At 40.9% G+C, this 20,599-nt stretch overlaps 1 protein-coding gene across 1 annotated transcript in view; it reads left to right on the top strand.

Moving 5' to 3' along the window:
• Nucleotides 1-20,599, top strand: part of EPHA6 (EPH receptor A6) — a 356,637-nt gene that overhangs the window by 252,398 nt on the left and 83,640 nt on the right. Inside the window, 4 exon segments of the mRNA XM_050333635.1 lie at nt 3,943-4,051; nt 8,081-8,151; nt 11,106-11,231; nt 18,570-18,755. Of these exon segments, the coding sequence (XP_050189592.1) occupies nt 3,943-4,051; nt 8,081-8,151; nt 11,106-11,231; nt 18,570-18,755 (492 nt within the window).

Below are 20,599 nucleotides of genomic sequence, written 5' to 3'. Positions count from 1 at the left end.
CTTGAAGTCTGCTGGAAGGTCTGCTGCCTGATAGATGTCAAGCTGAAATAACTAAAGGATGTAGCTGAGAGACAGGAGGGAGCTGTCGTGAGGGCTTCCAGCTCTTTTACACCAAACACTCAAACTTTTAAAATACTGTGGAGAAATCTGCTCAAAGAGAAGGAAGAGCAGAGCTGAAAGATTCTCTCTCGTGCTGTGACTAAAACGTCTGCCCCATTTCTTCCAGTCTGCCCAGTGAGGAAATGAAGAAGCTTTAGGGTATTTCCTTTCAGCCCCGTGAGGAGGGAACGTGAGTGAGGAGCTGAGACAGGGTGTGGATGTGAAGAGCAGCTTGTAGGGGTAGGACTGACACCAGGCTGGATGCAGGAGGGGTATCTGGGCATGGAGCCCAGCAAGGAAGCTGGAACCACGCAATTAGACACTTTGAGTGTCATTCCAGGCATATAACCTGAGCTGAGCATGAGGAGTAAGGGGAGTGAGGAGTTATCTGGATAATAATGTATTATATACATGCTGCAGTCTTACAATGAAGTCATCACTTTGACCAATCACATTAGTTGTAGGTACAATGTGTTTGAAGAGTTTTGACACTCAGACATTACAGAATACTACTGAATCATCTGCTGGGATAAGTTTCAAATTCTCCCTTTTCCTTGTCTTAGGCTACTCATTTTTTCAAGTATGTTTTCTGTCAAAAGGAACTTACTGGCTTATGTATTCCTGTTGCACCAGTGCTTTCTCCCCCTTGCCTATCCATTCAGCAGATGGGTTATGGCCCCACACGTGGTACAGCCACATTGACACCTGTGCTCACAGAGCCATCATCACCCAGCACTGCATGGATTTGGGGGGGGCACACTTGGCAGGTACGAGACTGTGCACTGGACAGCATAGAGGCAACCAAGGATTGATTTTAGCTCTATGAATGCTGACAGTGTTGTCTAAAAATGAGATTTTGGGGGAAAAATGCTGTGTGCTTCTGTGATTAAATGCAGTAGACTAATATGTATACACAAAGAGATGAAATAAGGTTGCAGGAACTTGCTTGACTTTGCAGCTTACCATAACTGGTTTTTAAACTGAGTTTTTCTGTCTTGAATAATCAAAATAGTTCTGGGGAGAAACACAGGGTCATATACCAATATGCACAGGAAAAAATAAGGAAGAAAAAGCAGGAAATTACAAAAAAGATTCAAGAACATGCAGAACAGAAGCAAATAAAGCCCTTAGTATTTACAAGTTGAACTTTACCTTAAGAGAAGGCTGGAGAAATGAGAAAAGAGCAGAGAGATTGAGAGACACATTGGATTTAATCTAGAATGGCAAAATGCTGTAAGAAAGAAAAAGTGTTGAGTGTCCCTGATTGCTGTCTTCTCACTGTCTAAATTGTGTTTTGTGGAACCTTTTACCTACCTGTGATAAGTCTGTGTGTGTGCATGCACATGTGCTTATATTGGGATGTTCACTGCACTAGGCCTTTATTGATTTTATTGAAGGATCACTTCAGGCAAAAATAAGTATTTCCATCATTTTACCTTACCTACCTCTCTGTCAGTTTTTAAGAAATCCCCATTTTCCAATTATACTTGTCTGTCATTTGACTGTTTTATCTGACAAGTAAATTAAGGTCATCTGGAAGTTTCAGGCTCGAAAGCTCCTTGTAGTGATTTGGCTACTTGAAAAAAAGAAATCCTAATGTATTGGACTCTGCCATCTCTGCCAACACAGTAAAATATAAACAAGAGAACCAGAATGGTCACTTTTTAAGTACACAGAGTCTCAGCTAAACATCATCCTGCTTAGACGTGGGAAGAACTTTAGTCAGGCTAGAATTTCTCCCCTTCGTTCCTGTGTCTTTGGTTCCTGACAGAAAATATATGTTATTAAATGGATAGACTGGATTCTGTTTTAGCTAGAACTCCAGGAAATAGCATCCCCATCCAGCAGAAACGATCCAGGACACTCGGCTTTGCCCATCTCCAGAGCTGCAGGGTGGGTCTTTGGATTATAGAGTCAGTCCCAACGTTTGCACCAACAAAGGTCCTGGCTCGTTGCCTTGGCAGTGAATGTCTGTTGAAGGAAACCACAGCTAATTTATCTGAGTTTGTGGTTTGCTTTTCCCCTGCTGAATTCACTGTTTTTTCCCCCATCTTTCTCCTACTAAAAACAAAAAAAAAAAAGGAGAGCTGCAGTTTGTTCCCTCCCTTCCATTGCAGAGATGGGCAAGGAAGACTCCTCTGAAACCTCCTCCACTTACAACTTCCAGCCATGCCTGGCTGTAACAATCTTTGCAACATTTAGCACAACTCCCACTAGTCTGAAACTACAATTCAGCCTTTTATTTGGACAGCCCGTTATTATTTGCCTTGTTACTCGTGTGGCACGATATTTGTTATGTTGTATTTTTCCAGCTAAATCTGACCCTGTGGAACGTTGTACAGCACAGAGCTAGAATTCATCCTCTCCCACAACATCACTAGATATCATTTTGCAGATTAGCTATTCAGGGAGTATCTGCTACATCATTTATTGGAAAATGTGTATATTTAACTTGTCTGCAGAAAGCTTATGACCACAGACACTGAGAGCCTTGTAATTTACTGCCTGTGCACGATTCCCTAAAATTATATGCACAGAAACCCAATGGCAGGAAATTTAACAAGTTGCTTTTTCGCTGAAAATCTGACATAAATAAACTCCCATTGTTTTTATTTGCTTTAGTACTATTACAAAGCCAGTTTACACTGCTAGTGTCTAAACCCACACAAATATTATTTAGAAGCCAAGTGTTTTTCTTGGAAACAGCATTTTATGGGGCTTTGGACAGCAATGTGTGCATGGTATTGGGCTTCATCAGCTGCAAAGTGAGAGAATTTTGCCTGCTGGGATTTCTAGGCAGCAGCCTGGGTGATTTCCCTGAGCTTTAATCAGCTGGTGCCAAAAGACAGCTGAAGATTTTGCTTATTGAACAGTCTACCAGTTTAAAATATCAAAGTTACTTTCCTGACAGATGTAAAAATTGTTTTCTTTTCTTTTTTACTACTCTTGTCAGAGGTCATTGAATAGAATCATTTGTTCTTCTTTCAAAACAATGTTTTATTTCCCATGGAAATAGAAAGTAAGAACTGGGTAAATGTCATGTGGTGCAAATGTCCAAGTGTAACTGAGTTTAACAGATAAAACTTTGAAGTCACAAGGCAGGAGACAGATCAAAAAACAAGCTTAATTCTTTTTCTGCTCATGTAGCACTTGGACAGTGAGGACCAATCTCAGTGTAAGTAGGTGCTTTGTCAGTGTAAAAATTTAACACTACACACAATAAATTAATAAAAAGAGCAAGTGTCTGGAGAACAGATGATTTCAGGTGATCTTTTATAACTCCTAAACATCCTACAAAAAGCAGAGAAAAACATGAGACATAGGAAAATGAATTTTATTTGTTTTTAGCTACAGTGTTGACAATCCTCAAAAGCATATTATGGTAAAACTCTGTGTATTTGGTGTCAGTAAAAATAAACACCAGACATGCTGAAGAGTGTGTGAAGATCCACATTTCTCTTTTTCTGCTTTGCCTCCTCCTGAAGCTGGTTTAGTATCTCTTACACACACAGCACTGCTGGTGACTCCATGGGCCAGGTGGATGGAGAGAAGTTCTGAATTAGGTTCAGGATTAAGATAAATAAAGCTAAAGACGAAAATCCTGTCATGTTCAAACTTAAGTGAACCACAAGTTTCTGATAATGCCAGCTGCTCATTTTAGAAACCTGTAAGCCCTTCTCCCCTACCTCCTGCCTGGGACATGGGTTATGGTTTCTGCCCTCCCAGGCACATTCCCATCTGATGGGGGAAACTCTTACTAACCATCTGCAGCCTCTGACCACTGCAACGTTTTCAGCCCTCCTTCAAAAGCATTGACCTCTTTTCTTTGTGCCTCTCTTCCAGCCTCTGACATGGCTGCGGAGCAGGGACAGATCCTGGTCATCGCCACTGCTGCTGTCGGTGGATTCACCCTCCTGGTCATCCTCACTCTCTTCTTCCTCATCACTGGCAGGTAATTAAAGCTACAGCGCTCTTGTTTAGGCAGGTTGGAACCATCTGAAACTAAGAATGTAACAGTTAAATCAGTAAAGCACTTTGTCAGTGCTGAAATAAAGGTTAAACATAGAGGCGTGAATGCCTTCTTTGGGTTTGGGGAGATAAGCAAGTATGTGAGATCAGGAAATAGCTTGGATATTTTAAAAATAACTTTCTGGACCTCTTGCTTGCAGAGTGAACATTTAAAAGTACGTTGTACCTGCTGCACCCTCCAGGCTCTGACATAACAAGAAAAAAAAAAAGAAAAGATCCCCACAGTATATTTTACAAACTCTCATAAAGGTAAATTGCAAGGCTTTGGAGGGTGCAGCCCTAGGGTTTTTGATGTCTTGGGGTTGGCAATGCAGCTTGCTAAATGCACTTGAACGGACCATTTTTTATTACTTTCACTACATTAAACTTGTAGGAAAAGTCATACAAAATTATGCACCTATTTTATATGCACATTTCTGCATCTGTTAAGATAAAAGCAGGAATTATGATTATGTAATTCCTACTTTTATCTTAACAGATGCAGAAATTAAACTAAGGAAAACTATACTCTGAAACACTGGAATGATTCTATTGCTTGCTATCTCTGGCAAACAGAAAATAGTTTTGAAAGGTCTTGTCTTGTTTTATTGCTTTCTGGTTTGTTTGGGTTTTTTTAAGATTGAAGATATCCCAGTTAAATCTGTATTGCAGCAGTACTGCTGCTCTGGCAGGGGAATTCACCAGTCTGGACAATTTGGGTTTTTTATAACGAGCCAATTCTCACAGTTCCTTCAGTGCAGTGCTCTTTGTCCACCTTTCTTCAGTCGATGTTGATTAGGATCAAATAATGACGTTGTGCAAACGGGATGAGGAGGCATTTTGGGTTGAGTGGCCAGATGCCACGCTGAATTGCACAGTGAAGGTCTTAAGGGAATTCACAAATTCTAACTGGACATGCTAAAAAAGACATGTGTAGGTAGGAACAGCAGTCCTTGCTGGAGCTCAGATTCCCACAGGCACAGCTCCTTCCAGGGTGCCTTTTTCCCTTTTTCCCTGAGCCTTGGGTGTTTCCTGCCTGATTTCAGGACCTCACCTGCTTCCACCTGGAAGCAAAGCAAAATTTAAAAGGACAAGGACACTGTGGTCCCATCTCCTGCGTGAGACCTTGGCGTTTGTGTGGGCTCTGGCCCCTCTCTATCCTTTTCCCCTTTCCCTCCTTCAGGCACACACACAAAGATGCTGGAAGAGCCTCCATGTGAGCAGGATTTTCCATGGAGTTTCCTTCTTTCCTGGCCTGGGGACAGAAAAAATCCAGAGTTAGGACAGGATTCTGCACTCCTGCTGTCCTGGTTTAGGACCTGTGTTTACCCTGCAGGAAATGATGTTAAACTCACCCCTTCTGAATGTGATGGTGGTCACCAGAGACAGGGCTGATACTCAGTGGGCTGTGGGGCACTTTTGGATTTGTAGTTATGTGTCTGTTTTGCTGGTATAGCATTACCTCTCACTTGAAAAGGGAGTGGAGTTCTATCAGTGTAAGCCAGAGGTTTTATTTGCAGTACCTCCACAAGTAGATATGGCACTACAGTAGCTGCCATTCTGTGAATTAATGTTCTTTCTGCTCGATAATCCAACCAGTTAAGTTCTAACTCTCTGCTGAACTTGATGAGAGCAGGAACATATTGTGACCTTAAATGATCTTAGAAGCTAAGTAAACATTCCTGCCATTGTTACAGGAGCTGATAAACAGTAGGGTCTTCCAGAAGAGAGAGGAATTATTTAGACAAACTTCCTGAGCAAATGATTGTGTGGAATCCTTATGTGAAATCCTGAAGCATACCTCAAACGCTTCCTGTAGGAAAAACTCACTAAACTCAGGAATGAAAAAAAAATATATGGAAATGGGTTTCTTTCTGTTTATTCCTCCTGTTTGCTGGCACTGAGGATATCAGAGATACTCTCAGCTTTCTAATGCCTTACTCAATGGGACCATTTCAATTATGTAAGGTACGAATTCATTTTGAAGTGCTGCTTAAATGCAGTGATAAGAGCGTGTTCCACAGAAGACAGAGCAAGAAAATTTTGAATAAATACTCAATTTGCTCTAGGACTGGAGGCAAATTTCAGCATGAAAAATGTGACTGGTACCCTACAGATGTGCTCTGCTGCAGTGTTTAGAATTACCAATTTGATGAGCTGCCGAGTCTCAGGGCTGCTGATGAGTCTATTCAGAGTGGAGAGGCTGGGTTAAATGAGCACCTGGCCCTGCACTTTGCTGAGTGATTATCCCACCAAGAGCCAGCAGGAAGCACCACTGCCAGTTCTAGATAGACAAATGGAAGCAGCAGAGACTTGGAGACACGGGGCAGGGGGACTTGGCTTGATTCCAGGAGATGTGGTGTTAAAGCTCAGTGTGATTTAGCCTTATCCTTCCAGAAATTATTGCTCTCGGATTGTTCTGTAGCCAACAGGAACAGAAAATGAGGATGAGGAGGCTCCTCTGCTGGTGATTAATCACTGGCCTCTGTCACACTCTGGGGCCACCTGCATTCTTGGGAGGATTGGACAGGGTTAAAGTCTTGTCTGTTTGACTTCCCTTGGGCAGACACCTGAAGCACAAGCACTTGTATTTAGTGTTCCTGGCACTTGGCACCCTACAGAGCAGTTGGTCAGGTCCTGGAAATGACTCTGTCATCCTCAGAGGTCACAGAGATTGGTTTACAATCTCGAGGTTTGCACAGAATCTGAGAATCCACTGGTTTGCACTTCCCTCCATGAGGGAGCAGAATTTCCTGCCCATTCACTGTGTAGCAGGGAATGAATTTGTGAGTGTTCCTGCTGTGTTTCAGCAGCTTAAAGTAGCCATTGAAAGGTGGGTCTGTTCATCTCTCTCTCATATCTACGTTGTTAGCATGGATGTACTGCCTTTAATGAATGTTTATTTGATTTTATAAGGCTGTAATGTGCATACAGAGGACAGCCATTCCTTTCCAAGCTGGTTTTGGAACTGCATGTCTGTAGTTCATGTCTCCAACATGTGCACGGGCACTGCTGTTCTGCACTGGGTTCAGTGCCTCAACAGCCCTCAGACCAAAAGATTCCCCTCTAGATAATAATCCTTGGGCTGTTCAGTGAGTGAGAGCGAGCTGTAAGACCCAGCTCCAGTATTTGGCTTTTTTCCTGGCTGAGGCAGTTGCTCCTGCCCTGTGACCCTCTAAATCATCATTAACAGGCAGGCAGCGTTCGGGCTGGGGGAGATTCCATTCCCAAGAACCCAAACACCTGCCGTGTGGCAGTTTGCTCCAGCATTCACCCTTGCACTGTCAGACGTGGTTGCTGACAATTCACGAGCATCCACAGAGTTTTGGGTTGTTTGCCAAGGATTTGTAATTCTATAGCGATCATAGAGGCATATGCTGAAACCTCGTGGTCACATAGCAGGCTATGTGTTGTTTGTCCTGGGTGATATTTGCTGCCTTAGGAGAAATAATAAATCAGTGCCTGGCTCAGACTGCACAGAGCCACTCAGCAAAAAAAGAAAGAAAAAAAGTGATCCTGATGTGAAAAAAATATTTCCTTTTTTCATGAAATGTGGTGAAGTCATTATTACTCAATTAAGAAGAAAATGTGAGCTTTGCTGACCCACTGCATATGGAAGTTAATAGGATAAGGTTTAATCACCACAAACTTAGGTATGCAAACAGGAATGCAGGGAAGTGATAATTTATCAAAGTATCAGAATTCTTTGAAGGAGTCAAACTTGAAAATAAAGTTTTGAATGAAATTTAAATTCAAGTAGTCACTTTCATGCTAATAATTCAACTATGATCTATTTTTCTTTGTAGGTAATCTATTTGTAGTCCTTCACATTTCCCTCTTTAGATTCATAGCTAAATATGTATTCCAAATGCAACAGTTCTGGCTTTCATAAAAGGGCAGATAAAACTTAATGTACATTTATTTTACCCGTGGCAAGTATTTTATTTAAAACCTCATTTGTTTTTCTTGAAAGATGCCAGTGGTACATAAAGGCCAAAATGAAGTCTGAGGAGAAAAGAAGGGCTCATCTGCAAAATGGACACTGTGAGTAGTTCAACGCTGTGTTACATGATATCTACATCATGTTTTAAATGAAGAGTGTTCATTGTTTCCTGGACAGCTTTTTCCCCTGATGTTTTAATCTGCTCATTTGGGTAGTTCCTTATTGTCTGCATCATCAAAGGTGGAGTGGTTTATGTCCTCTTGAACAATTTCATTCCACTCACTCTAGTTATTAAGGGTGTTTTTGGCATTCAATTATTAATATGTAATCAGAGCTCTCAGTTGTTCTAGACATTAAATTTCTGCCTCAGAGTCCCTCTCTTGGTGACTTATTTGTGTCTAGTTCTCCTTGGATTTAGGGATCTACACTGCCAGCCACCCAAGAAATAAGAAGTGGAATGGGTTATCTTCCCTCATGTTCCTGCTCACTGACCAGTACAGTGAGAGAAAATCCTGCCAATCTCTCATGGGCAGTACATTGGTTTATATAGTTTAGTTCAGCTACCTAGTTTAAATTACTTGCCTTACTGTTTGGTTGTGGTTGGGTTTTTTTATTCCAAGGGTTTTATACAAAGGGTAATAAATTTTATTTTTTCATCATTTTGATAACACCCCTGGAAACACCTTGATGAACACACAAGCTGAGTCACCAGAAGTAAAATCTTTTTGCAGGTGACACCACTATATCCAGCCAAGTGCCTTTTTGTGTCAAGGAAAAGGGCACATTTCCCCACAACGGATCCTTCCCAGGAATATTTGTTTGTCATTTGTTCCCAGGCACGGTCAGAAATGAAAGAGGACAAAAGCCTTCCAGCAGGAGGGTTTGATTTATGCCTCTGAGTCTGTCACTGAATTGAAAGGGAAGCCTCACTCAGTGTCTTCCAGGCCAGGGTAAATGGTAACTGTATTTCATGTTGACACGAAGCTTCATCTCAGAGGCTTCTCATTCATCTGCAGTTGTCTCAGCATCACACTCGAGGGGGCAGATCTCTGCCCATCTGTGTGCTCCACAGAACCAAGGATAAAGCGGAATTATTGGGGCAAATCTCTGCTCATCTGTGTGCTCCACAGAACCAAGGATAAAGCGGAATTATTGGGGCAAATCTCTGCTCATCTGTGTGCTCCACAGAACCAAGGATAAAGCGGAATTATTGTGATTTACCCCGGCTGCCAAGACTGTTCTGCCAGCAGCATTCCCTCCTTCCCACTGAGCAGCACCTGCATAAACACATCCTGCATGCAGCAACCCCACCTGCCTGCTGGCTGCCTGTGCATTTGCTGTCAGCATCTCAGCTGGAAACAGCACAAGGGACTGTGCAGGCTCTCCCAGGACCAGCAAAGGGTGAGCACTCCCAGACTGGCTGAAGCTCATCCCATAATGAACTGCTGCAGACTCAGCTAGGAAGTGAGAAGAGGAATGGCTGAGAAGTGCTGAATTCTCTTTAAAGGGATTCTCTGGACCCAGCTGCAGCAGCCTCCTTTTATCCTGATAAGTTGATGCATTATTTACCTCAACTTCTGTTAATGGATTGAAAGTTTTCCAGAACTTAATCATCACATGGCAGCAGCCTGGAAAGGGTTTCCATCCAGGCAGTCCAAGAGAAACAACGAGGAGTTCTTGAACATGCAGTATTTAGGAACACCAGGGATATCAGGTGTGCCAGAAAATGATGGCTTGCTGGAGCCTTCCAAAGCCATCTGGCCCCATCCCACCATTGCCACGGCCGTCTCCAAGGAAACAGACAGGAATTACCCAAGCCTTGTAAATGGACCTGGATGTTTTTGTTCTCATCTTGCACCTGGCTCTCTGGTTGTGCCAGCTGACCAGAGGAGGACAAAGCAGCACAGTCCTCCAGGACTCATCCTTAGAGGAAAAGGTCTCGAAAATTTGACCTGTTTGGCAAAAGGAATTCTCAGCCATGCACTCCTGAATGAAAGGAGTGAATTAGGAACTGGTGTTTTCAAAGTGAAGGACAGATTGCCCAAATTGCCCAAGGAGGAGCCAAGGGAATGTAAGCTGCCTTGGCAGAAATCACTCTTGGTCTTGAGGCTCTGTTTTTCCCCAGATCACTGAGCTCTCACTTGTGTCCCTCGAGACAGCCTTTCAAGTGACCAGCTCATGTTTTCTCATGGCTTACTGCATTTTCCAAATTTACCAGCTGTACTTGAAGCATTCCTTAAGGATGTAAGCTAAGTGCTGAGACTCCAAGGAGCCTCTTCAGACTAAAATATCAAATAGAATTTAGAAAGGAAATGCTTACAATTAAAAAAAAATACATACCCAAAATCAAAATTGAATTTTCCTTACAGCGTAACTAGGACTGATATTTTTTCCTAGGAGGAAGCTTCCAAAACCTTTATTGTCCTCTTAATTTTCTTGCCTGAAATGGTGTTTCTTAAGAGATGCTTGTTTTCATCTGGGACAGAGACAAAACAGCATAAGAATTCAACCCTCTCTTATCAAGTTAAATACCAAACACTGAGTTCTCTAAAGGCCTTTGACTTTTTCTTCCCAAGAATAAACTCTGGGGCTCATGGGACTGGCAAACTTGACAGTAACTGGAGGTATAAATAACATTCAGAGAAAGGAACACTGGTATTTTCTCCATTCTGTGTGCTGGTTGCCAGCCATCACTGCAGGCTGGAAGGATGTTTGTTGTGACCGTGCACTGCAGCAACCCTGAAGAAGCATCCCTGCTTTCAGTCACCCAGAACACCTCAGAAGATCTGAGCAGGGCCCAGCAGGACTTTGTTACAGTGTCAGTCAGTGCTTTGGAAAGCTTTTGCTAATGCTGGGTTGTCAGAGAAGAAGCATTAGTAATTTGGGGCCATTATCCTCTTCTGCTGGGTTCTGGAACTTTAAATGTGGAAGATTTAGTAAATCATTTCCAATCCTTTCAGTTATCTAGGTAAAAAAAAATAAAAATAAAAATAACTCTTGTTGCAGTGCATAATGTCAAAGTTCTTGATTCCTGTTGTTGTCTCTTTTTTTGCAGTGCGTTTCCCAGGACTCAAAACTTACATTGATCCAGACACCTATGAAGACCCATCTCTTGCTGTCCACGAGTTTGCAAAGGAGATAGACCCTTCAAGAATCCGTATTGAAAGAGTCATTGGGGCAGGTAAAACTATACCCACTTTAAAAAGAAATTCCCAGGCATAGCAAGGCTGCTTTTCTTGAGTCACCAGGATAATGCAAGTGGTCAAGTACGGCACAAAATGTGGCTGTGTTTCTCTGACAGTCCTCTCTGAAGTGCAGAATATCTGAGGTGTTGTATCTGGCTAATGCTCCAAATATGTTGTACCAGGAGTTCTTTAAAGGGAGATTCTCCAGAGCAATGTTTTATCCTAAATGTTTTTTAAGGCTTTATAATTTTGTAGGGGAGGGTTGGGGTTTTGCCCTGTTTGTTAGAGGTTTGTTTCTTTTTTCCAGATGCACTCAGAACATTGTGTCTCTCAGCATTTGCCATAGTTACTGTCACGTGTTCTCAGTCACTGAGGGTGAAATTAGATCAGAATTACTTTCCGTGGGGAGACAAGTTCAGAATGTGGAAGACTGAGAAAAAATTATGCTCACATGAAAAACAGGAGGAGGATGAGGGGAGGGGAAAGGAGGGGCTGGCTTGGGACAGGCTTTCCTGTGTGGAGAAGGATCATCAGCACAGGGAAAAGAGGAAATTCGGATAGGGAGGTGGAGGCAGTATGAAAGGTGATGGGCACTTGAAAAGCAGGATGAATGGAAAAATAGCTTTGTGATCTCCTCCTGTATCCCCCTTTGTCCAACTGTGAGGTGGAGACAGAAAGGAGTTACATCTGAGCAATTGTTTTAGACTCTGTTCTCGTCTATGGAGTGCTTCCCTTGAGTTGAGAACACCTCACTGGGGATGTATCTGCCATTTCACAGCTGTTTGATAACATTTCAGGAGTTTCATTCGTCCTGCATGTACACTGCTCTTATTTCCTGGGGGAGATAACATGCCCCTTGTGTTTTCAGGGGTCCTACTTTGGCTGATGTGCAATGTCCACTCTGTGCATTGTTATCCTCTTGTCTGAGGCTTGGGTTAATTGTCAGGTTTTTCTGCTCAGGAAAGCGATGTGCTAATGTTCCCACACATTCACCTCTGGAACGGCTCTGTAGGGTTAAAGGCTCATGGCTGCTTTCCAGAGTTCAGTAGAGGTCCTTGTGGTGGTGTCACCAGCTCAATGGTGACAGAAATCAGTCCTCTGAGGTTAACTCAACAAAAGTGAAACACCTGTAGAAAACAGTCTTGTAAAACCATTTCTTGTGTTCAGATTATCTGGGGCAGAGAACAGTTCACTGCTGCCCAGAGCCTGAGGTTGCTTTTTCTGTTTAACCCAGTTCATGGTTTACTGAGGACTCAGAGAGGCATGGCCAGAAAAAGGCCTTGCAAACTGACCTGACTGGTGGATCTCAGTGCAGGGCTGGTGGCCAACATGCCATCCAGAGGGCCCACCAACATTTCTTACCGTTAGAACAAATGAAAACACAAAACAGACTGATGAGGAGAGTCTGGAGCTCCTGTGGTGTTTTACATCCTCTGTGTTGTTACCCTACAGTGGCTGAGGAGAATTAATCATCTCTCAGCCCCAACAGAAGGGGAAGGTGGGAGAGCTGAGAGTCTGTCAGAAATTTTGATGAATGTAGGAACAGAATCCAACTCTGAAATCTAATTTCTTCCTGCAAAGGAGATTAACACTCCCTGTCTTCATATTACACAATATGGCTATTTCTCTGTGTCCTTAAGATATTAAGAGTGACTAAATTTTGTAAATTGTTGTGTTAAAGGTGCTTACAATACTGGCTGCACAGATGTTCACCCCAGTGTAATTTTATTTCAGTAGCATTATTTAGTATGTTCCAGACTCCAGTGCCCATCTTTGAGCTGCTGGGCTTTCTTTAACAATACTGGTTTGTCACTTCCTAATTAATTTTACCTTATTTACTTTCTTAAACTTTAATGCCATGAAGAAAAAAAAAAATGAAATCATTCACAACACGACAGACTTGAAAATTGGGTTCCATCTTGTAAAAGGAGTTCAGTGTAAAGAAAGCCTCATTTTAATCTGCTCACAGTGAACCCACCAACGAACTCAGGCTAGCAAGCATTGCCAGGAAGATTATTATGGAAGATATAATGCCCTGTGATCCTTCTTTTTTATCTCTGTTTCATGTATCTTAATCACTCTAGAAAGGAGGGGAATTTTTCACTGCCCTCATTAAATGATATGTTACTACACTGGTAAGAGCAGAAATAGCTTCAGTGTTACTAAAAAGCGTTTCATGCACTAGAGAAGGGGATGTAAATAATATTACAGAAATGAAACCACGTCTGTTAACAGAAAGGGGAGAAAAGAATCGACCTGAAGGTGAGAGAGACAGTCGTGTTTCCCCGTGCAGTCCATGTCCCTGCAGCTCTCCAGCCCACCTGACTGCTTAAGCCAGACAGTGTGGAGTTCTGTGCACCTCTGCAATTCTGAGCTGGAGAGAGCCCCCACAGGGCTGACTTCTGCAGAAAACTTTCCATCTGATTTATTTGGTTTCTTCCTGTTGATGTCTTGGATTATAAAGCATCCTGGACTACATTAACGCTGGTGTAAGTACTGATTTCAAAGCAGTTGGATACAATAGACAAGGACTGGGTTTATTGATTTTAGTTCAGATTAAAATTGTGTCCTTACTCTCAACTTCATTAATTCATGAAAATTCTTTACTCAGCTTCTTTCTCCCTTTTCTTTTATGTGGGGGAGTGTATACTTTGACATTTTATTTTTATGGGTTTTTATTTTTCTAAAATTACTTGGGCAATTTGCCATCTTCAAAAAATATTCACCTGGTAGGACTCGCAGACTGCTTGAAATGAAATTTAAGCCTATTTATATGGGGCAAGATACAGGTTAAATACCATGGCTGAGGCACAGAGACTACAAATTCTTACCCAGTTCTTCAGTAGCTGCCAAGGGACACAACATATTGGTATAATTCACAACAGTCCTAAAACTTTCTCTCTGGATTCTCTCTAATTCAGTCTTAAACATTTCAAATGGATATAAAATGCATTTCTTGTCACAGGAGAATTACTTTAAAAAGATATTTGCAATTTTCACCTAAGCAAAACCAAAAATCAACATCATTTACAAAACGAAACATCAATATCTCTTAAGAAGATATTGATGCATTTCTTAAATTTGTTCTGGTTTAACATTTTATTTGGTCAATGATTTTCATTTTTAACTTCTGTAACTTTAGTTTTTGCAATGAAAATTATTTCCATTCAAGTTCATTTCAGTTTTTAAAACCAGACCTATTAGCCAAGTTACACAGACAGCTGGGTCTGATCCTTTGGTACCAAGTCCTAGTAACATAAAGGTGGTATTATATGATATAAAAAAAAGAGGAAAATGTCTAAAATTCTTGCTTACACACTGATTGCTCCAAATAATGATTCTTTTCCATCAGATGCTAAAAAAAAGGTTCAGAGAAGGTGGCAAAAAATGGTCAAATTGAAAAAGTAGCAAGAACTTCAAGCAGAAACAGCAGATTGGAAAGCAGCCTTTGGTAGCCACAAAGATCAAGGTGACACTTGGCCAGCAACAATCAAAGATTTCATAGCCAAAATAAAAAGGCAGTAGCCCTACATTTATTTGTAGATTTAATAACATTACTATTGCGAAGTTCATCTCATTAGGCGGGTAAGAATAAGACAGGCAAAGCAGGAACAGTTTGAGAAAGGACACTGAGTTTGTGAGGTGACTTCAAGATAAAAATGAATGAGTGCAATCTCTGTTCAAATCCTTTTCCAGGTCCCCCTGGCTGACTTTTACTGAGCTGATGTTTTTGAAGGCAGCCACAAAGTTCTGTGCAGACAGTTAATTGAGACTTTGATCTCAGCTCTCCCAGCCTCCCCCTCTGGCACGCTTCTGGTGTTCCAGCACCTCTGCAAACACTGAATTACTGTCCTATCTTCTGGTGCTTCGGGCACAATCAGGCCAAGTGAAATACTCAGTTTGCAAAGTCCTCTCTAAATCATTCAGGCTTCACTTACTCCAGGTGCAGACACAAAATGTCTGCATTAGAGTAACAATATCTGCCCATAAATACAGATTCAAGATGGATGTGCAGACAAGTTACTGCCCCTGAGCAGCTTCCCATCATCTTCCACCTTACATCTGGTCCATCTGAGCAAAAAAAATACTGTTTTGTAGCCCTTTTGATTGAATGAAAAATAATCCAAGTTAATAGCTGGTAATGGTCTTTTTGGTTATTCTTCTAATATCTTCTCCCTCTGTCTGGGTTCAAACAGGAGGGTAAAGGCAGTAGGGGAAACACTTTACAAACAAAAATGGAATTTGCAGATTGATAAAAAACTCATAATAACAAGCAGATTATGATCCAAAAAGCAAAACAGGACCTATTTGTGTTACCTGCTTAGCTTGTGACAGCATCAGCCAAATAAACCTGTGTTAATGAAGTTCACATTCCAGCAATAGTTACAATGGTTATTATTTCAGTGGTGCAATGGTCCCTTTTATTTTATCTGCTCTTTATGACGAAGTTTTAGTATTGTTTAACTTGCTATTGCATATTCTTGGATTCAAGACTCTTTTTTTAATCACTAATATTAAATATTCCATCAGATCTCTTATTGGTTTATCACAAAGGTCACTGTGTGCCTTTTTGCCAGTTGCCACAGTTTGCTATCTATTCATTACTGCAGGTTTTCTTCAGGTGGTCCCTCTCAGCAACTCTCATACTGAGCTTGCTGCACCTACTGACATTTTATCATGTTATTTCTTTCTGTCTTGCCCAGGACGCTCTGTCCTGCCCCTCACTCCTCGCTGTTTGGTTTAAGGCTTCGGTACCTCTTCCAGGAAGGAATTCCCAGAGGTCCTTTGTCAAGTCTGTCTGCACAGTTAAAATGAGCCTCTTATTTTCTTTGTCAAAAAGTTGAAACTCAAGGAAGAGACCAACTCCCCCATTTTTCATGGAGAGCAGACTATATTCTTTTCATATTCCAAACCTCCTGCTGGTTCTCCCACAGGTGTAGTGACCACACTGGGACCATGAGCCGAGCTGTGTTTGGTGCCGTGACCTTTCAGCTGTGTCAGCAGCAGCTGTCTGTGCTGCCAGACACTTGTTTTGATCCCAGGCAGTAACACCACACTGCACAGTACACTCTCAAGGGCTGACTATTCCGATTTCCCTTAAATAACACATGTGCTCTGACTGAATGAGACAAAGAAAGGTGTGTTTTGCACAGGGGAAGTTTCCAGGCTGCTCAATTCGCTTCTTTTTGTGTAACTCACTGTAAGATGTGTGAGGTTTATGTCATTAAACCAGGGATTATTTACATTTTATTAAAACTAAGCAGACATTGAACTCTATTTTTTTTCTCTAGTTATCATCAGCAAGGACTTCACTGACATCTGGCTCTCACTTATTACACATGCAGTCATGAACCTTTACTGCTGCAGGGTCAACATTTGTCTTGTTTATCATCAAACCTGAGCAGTGACACTTAGATTCTTGGATTTTAAAAATCCCTTTTGCTGAGCACATTCCCCCTTGACTGTAAAAACACTGAAAATTCTTTATCTGATGAAAAGCCTAGAAAAGTTACTGTGGGGTGAAATCTTGTCAAACTCTCAGTGTAAATAACACAATGCTTTAAATTATGTCATTGATCTCCATCTAGTCTAAAAGAGAATTAGAAGTTATCACACCCACTTCAGGTTTCTAAATGTGGGAACTGTGTGTTCTGGGAGCTGATGATCACTTACAGCGTGTTTGACATCATGTCACAGCAAACCTGCTGTTAGTCTTTGTGTTCACCACTTTGTCAATCCCAGTATCCAAGGGCAGTGAAATTCCTTTCCGACTTCACAAATCATGCAGCCAAAACAGGTAAAAGGAACAGGTCAGGGAGAAGACACAGCATTCCTTCCCCTGCTTTAGATGCTGCACAGATAATAAATCTTGGAATTGTAAGCCCTTCTCCTTCCTCCTTGGGTTTAATTTATTTAAAAACACTTGGTGAACAGCCTTTTACAGTCCCTGAGGGATGGAATTCCAAAGTTATAGTACTCTTGTATAGACCTTGTAGTACCAAAACCATTTATTCTATAACCCATGCTTTCCAAATTATCCTCAAAAATGAGATTTTGCAGTTCTGCAGATTTATTGATCACAGGATTTCTTTAAAAATCTGGATATTAAGGCTCTAGTATTTTTCCTTTTCGTTGTTTCATCAAGAGAAAGAAATTGGAATTATTTTCTCATTTTAGGCGTTTAATTTTGAAAAAACCAGTAAGATGCAATAAGGTCCAATTCAGCAGATTGTGATTCTGTGACATATATTTTCACATGTCTTATACTTGCACACATGCTTCAGGGAAGCATATGCTTTTATTTTTGAAAATTAAGGAGAAATAAAACAAGTTGAGGGGTGGGGAGAGGAGTGGGAATTTGTGGAAAGGAGACCTGGGGCACTTTATTTTTTTTATCTGTTTAGGAAGCTGCTAATTTATTCAGAGATTATGCTCAGCATCTGTTAATTGTACTCTGCACTTGTTGATACCTCTGTCTTTGAAGTGAAAAATAAGCTATGAAACTGTTCTTTTAATCCCTCCACTCTTCCTGGGTCTTACTGACTAATAAAATTTTGTTTTCTTTCAGTGGAAATGACAGAAACTAATAAAATAAAAGCTGTATGACAATATCCATTCTAATCCTGTAACATCAGGGAGTTATAACTTTCTCAAGTGAAGCTTCTGCCTTGAAGGTCTCTCTCTTCCAGATTCAGGTCATATCTGAAGGCAGACTGTTACGTGGTGGAACTCTCCTGTTTACTTTCCTTCTGTCCATAAAGTTTAAGGAAAAATAATTCAGACAGCACTTGAGGGAAGGAGTAACAATTTATTTCTGCCAGTTGGACATATATATATATATACACAGTTAAATTCAAGTAGGTGTGTAAGCCCATTTATATAAATCTTGTGTAAGTGCTTCTCTGGGACATCACAGCATAAAGGACTTCTGAAATACTTTCTGCAGTTGGAGGATGGTCAGGTATTCTGAAGGTCTCAGGGCTTTTCTTATCATATAGGACTCAGTGTATTTCACTCCTAGAGATAAATACTGCTACAAATAGATATTTTAGACAGATATTTTGTCAGCACTGGAATAAGAATCTGAAGTGTCATTACATTCTTAGTTCTGTATCACACACGTGTCGATATCAAAGTTCAGTCTCAGAACCTGAGAGTGATCCCAGTCCCCATGATCTCGTGGTGTGGCACAAAGGAAAGGTGATTGATTATCTGTTGTGAAGCACTGCTGGATATTTTGGTGTTTAGCCCTCTTCCAAGGGATATGTGGGTTTCTGGAATGTTTTTGTGCACGGGCAGTGTGAGTGACCTAACCAATATTTTATCTGTTTTAGGGGAGTTTGGAGAAGTGTGCAGTGGACGTCTGAAGACACCAGGAAAAAGAGAGATCCCCGTTGCAATCAAAACTCTCAAAGGTGGCTACGTGGACAGGCAGAGGAGAGATTTCCTGAGGGAGGCCAGCATCATGGGCCAATTTGATCACCCAAATATAATCCGCCTGGAAGGAGTTGTCACAAAAAGTAAGTCACTAAAATCTTTCGTTAAGACTGTTATGTATTAAACCACAGAGTGTATTTCCCATTCTAGATCATTTAGCATCAAAACTAAGCATTTATTCAGTATGGGTTACAGTTCTCAGAAACATTCCAAACCGTGAAGTGACAGTTGATACTGCAAAGTTTGGGACCATAAGAGGAAATATGCACAGCCTATTTGATTTCAATCAGAAATGTTTGATTTTTTAATAACCATCATCCTCATTTGGGTGATGTGTTTACAGGTTCTTCTGAAATAGACTGCAGAGGTTGCTTGTAGGCAAGTGGGAAAACCATAAACATAACTGAGTTGACAATGAAGTCAAATTGTCTTGAAAAATATCAGTTATACTCCTCTTTTTGCAGAAGTATTTATTGTTTATTTGGGGGAGGCTTGCTGATTTTGGTACCAGAAGAGATACATTTCCTATTTTTAAGAAATGAAATGTAAACACTTTGTAACCTATAGTACATTTTACTAAAATTTGAGAATAACCTACAAAATGTTTTACTCTACATAACTGTTGCAGCTGTCAAGAACATCCCTTACCTCTGAAATGGAGATTTTTAGTGGTGTTCTGGACTTTTCTGAAATGCTGAAATATCTAATGATCACTTAAGTAAAAAGGGATTAACATGCATGCAATTTCTTTAATGCCAACTCTTTTTCCAGTAATGAATTAAAAAACTGGAATTAAAAAAGATATTTTCTTCTCAAAATTAATTCATCTCAACTAAGCCATGTTGTTTGCCAATTTGCAGTATTTATATTTTTCTTTTAAAGAGAAGTGTTGTGTGTATAAAACAATAATGTCCTCTTACCTTGACAGTAAATACAAACAATATGTTATGAATATTTCCTATTTTCACCTTGATACAACATCAAAAGCTATGTTTGGAAAGCACAAAGTGCTAGGAATAAGAGGAAAGTATAGCTCCTGAACTCATTCTGTTGGGTTGGAATTTCAACAGGTTTATGGAATGACCCATCCCTGTTCAAATCTGTCTCCCTGAGCTTCTACATTAAGAAGAAGGGGATCTTTTTCTTTCTTCAAATGGTATTGTAAGGATAAATTTAGGTGTGTTTGGTTACTCGACTAACAAAATCCAGGGCCCTGCAGAAAAGATGCAGCTCAGTGTCTCCATTGCTCTGCTCTGCTGACAGCAAACAAGAGCACAACTCGAGCAGCACGGGGGGTCTTTGTCAAGAGGTGTAAATATGTAGGAACTTTATTGACTTTAGGTGCTTGCTTCATCCTGAATGGTAGTACAGCAGCAATTGATTCCACCAGTCTTCAGCAACAGCAGCATCACAGGCATGACCAGGATCCGTGGGGTGGGTCTACAGGGATGTTTCTCGTTCCTGAAAAATGCAAATGGCTGTGATTTATGAACCTTGTTTAAATCCAGTTAAAGGTACACACAGAACACAGTGTAATGTACTTTGTTATGGCACGATTGTGTAATCTTTGCCACATCTATAAATTTTCTTTCTGTAATGAGTCATCATCAGCCTAGAGAGAAATCAAGATTGCGTTCAGAAAGCAGAATCAAACAGATAAATCGGTGCTGTAACATTAGACTGTTTGTTAATGTTCTACAGGAAAGGTGATTACAGACACCTGTAAGCCAAAAAGTCGTCATTAGCAGCTCTGCTTTTCCTTCAACTGTCAACAAACCTTATTGTTTTGTAGTGTTTGCTTAAAGATAATATAAAAATAGTAGGAGTTAGTGTTGTAGTCACACCGTCCTAAAAACATAAGCATTTCTCAGATACAAAATAGGACTGAACGTTTGAAAGAAAATATTTTTGGGTCAAGCAGGTTTAA

This window comes from Myiozetetes cayanensis, unplaced genomic scaffold (assembly GCF_022539395.1).
Source record: "Myiozetetes cayanensis isolate MyiCay16 unplaced genomic scaffold, myiCay2020 scf5-8, whole genome shotgun sequence".
NCBI classification, from domain to species: Eukaryota; Metazoa; Chordata; class Aves; order Passeriformes; family Tyrannidae; genus Myiozetetes; species Myiozetetes cayanensis.
Note: the sequence above shows the minus strand (reverse complement) of the source record. Positions and strands in the feature narration are given on the sequence as shown.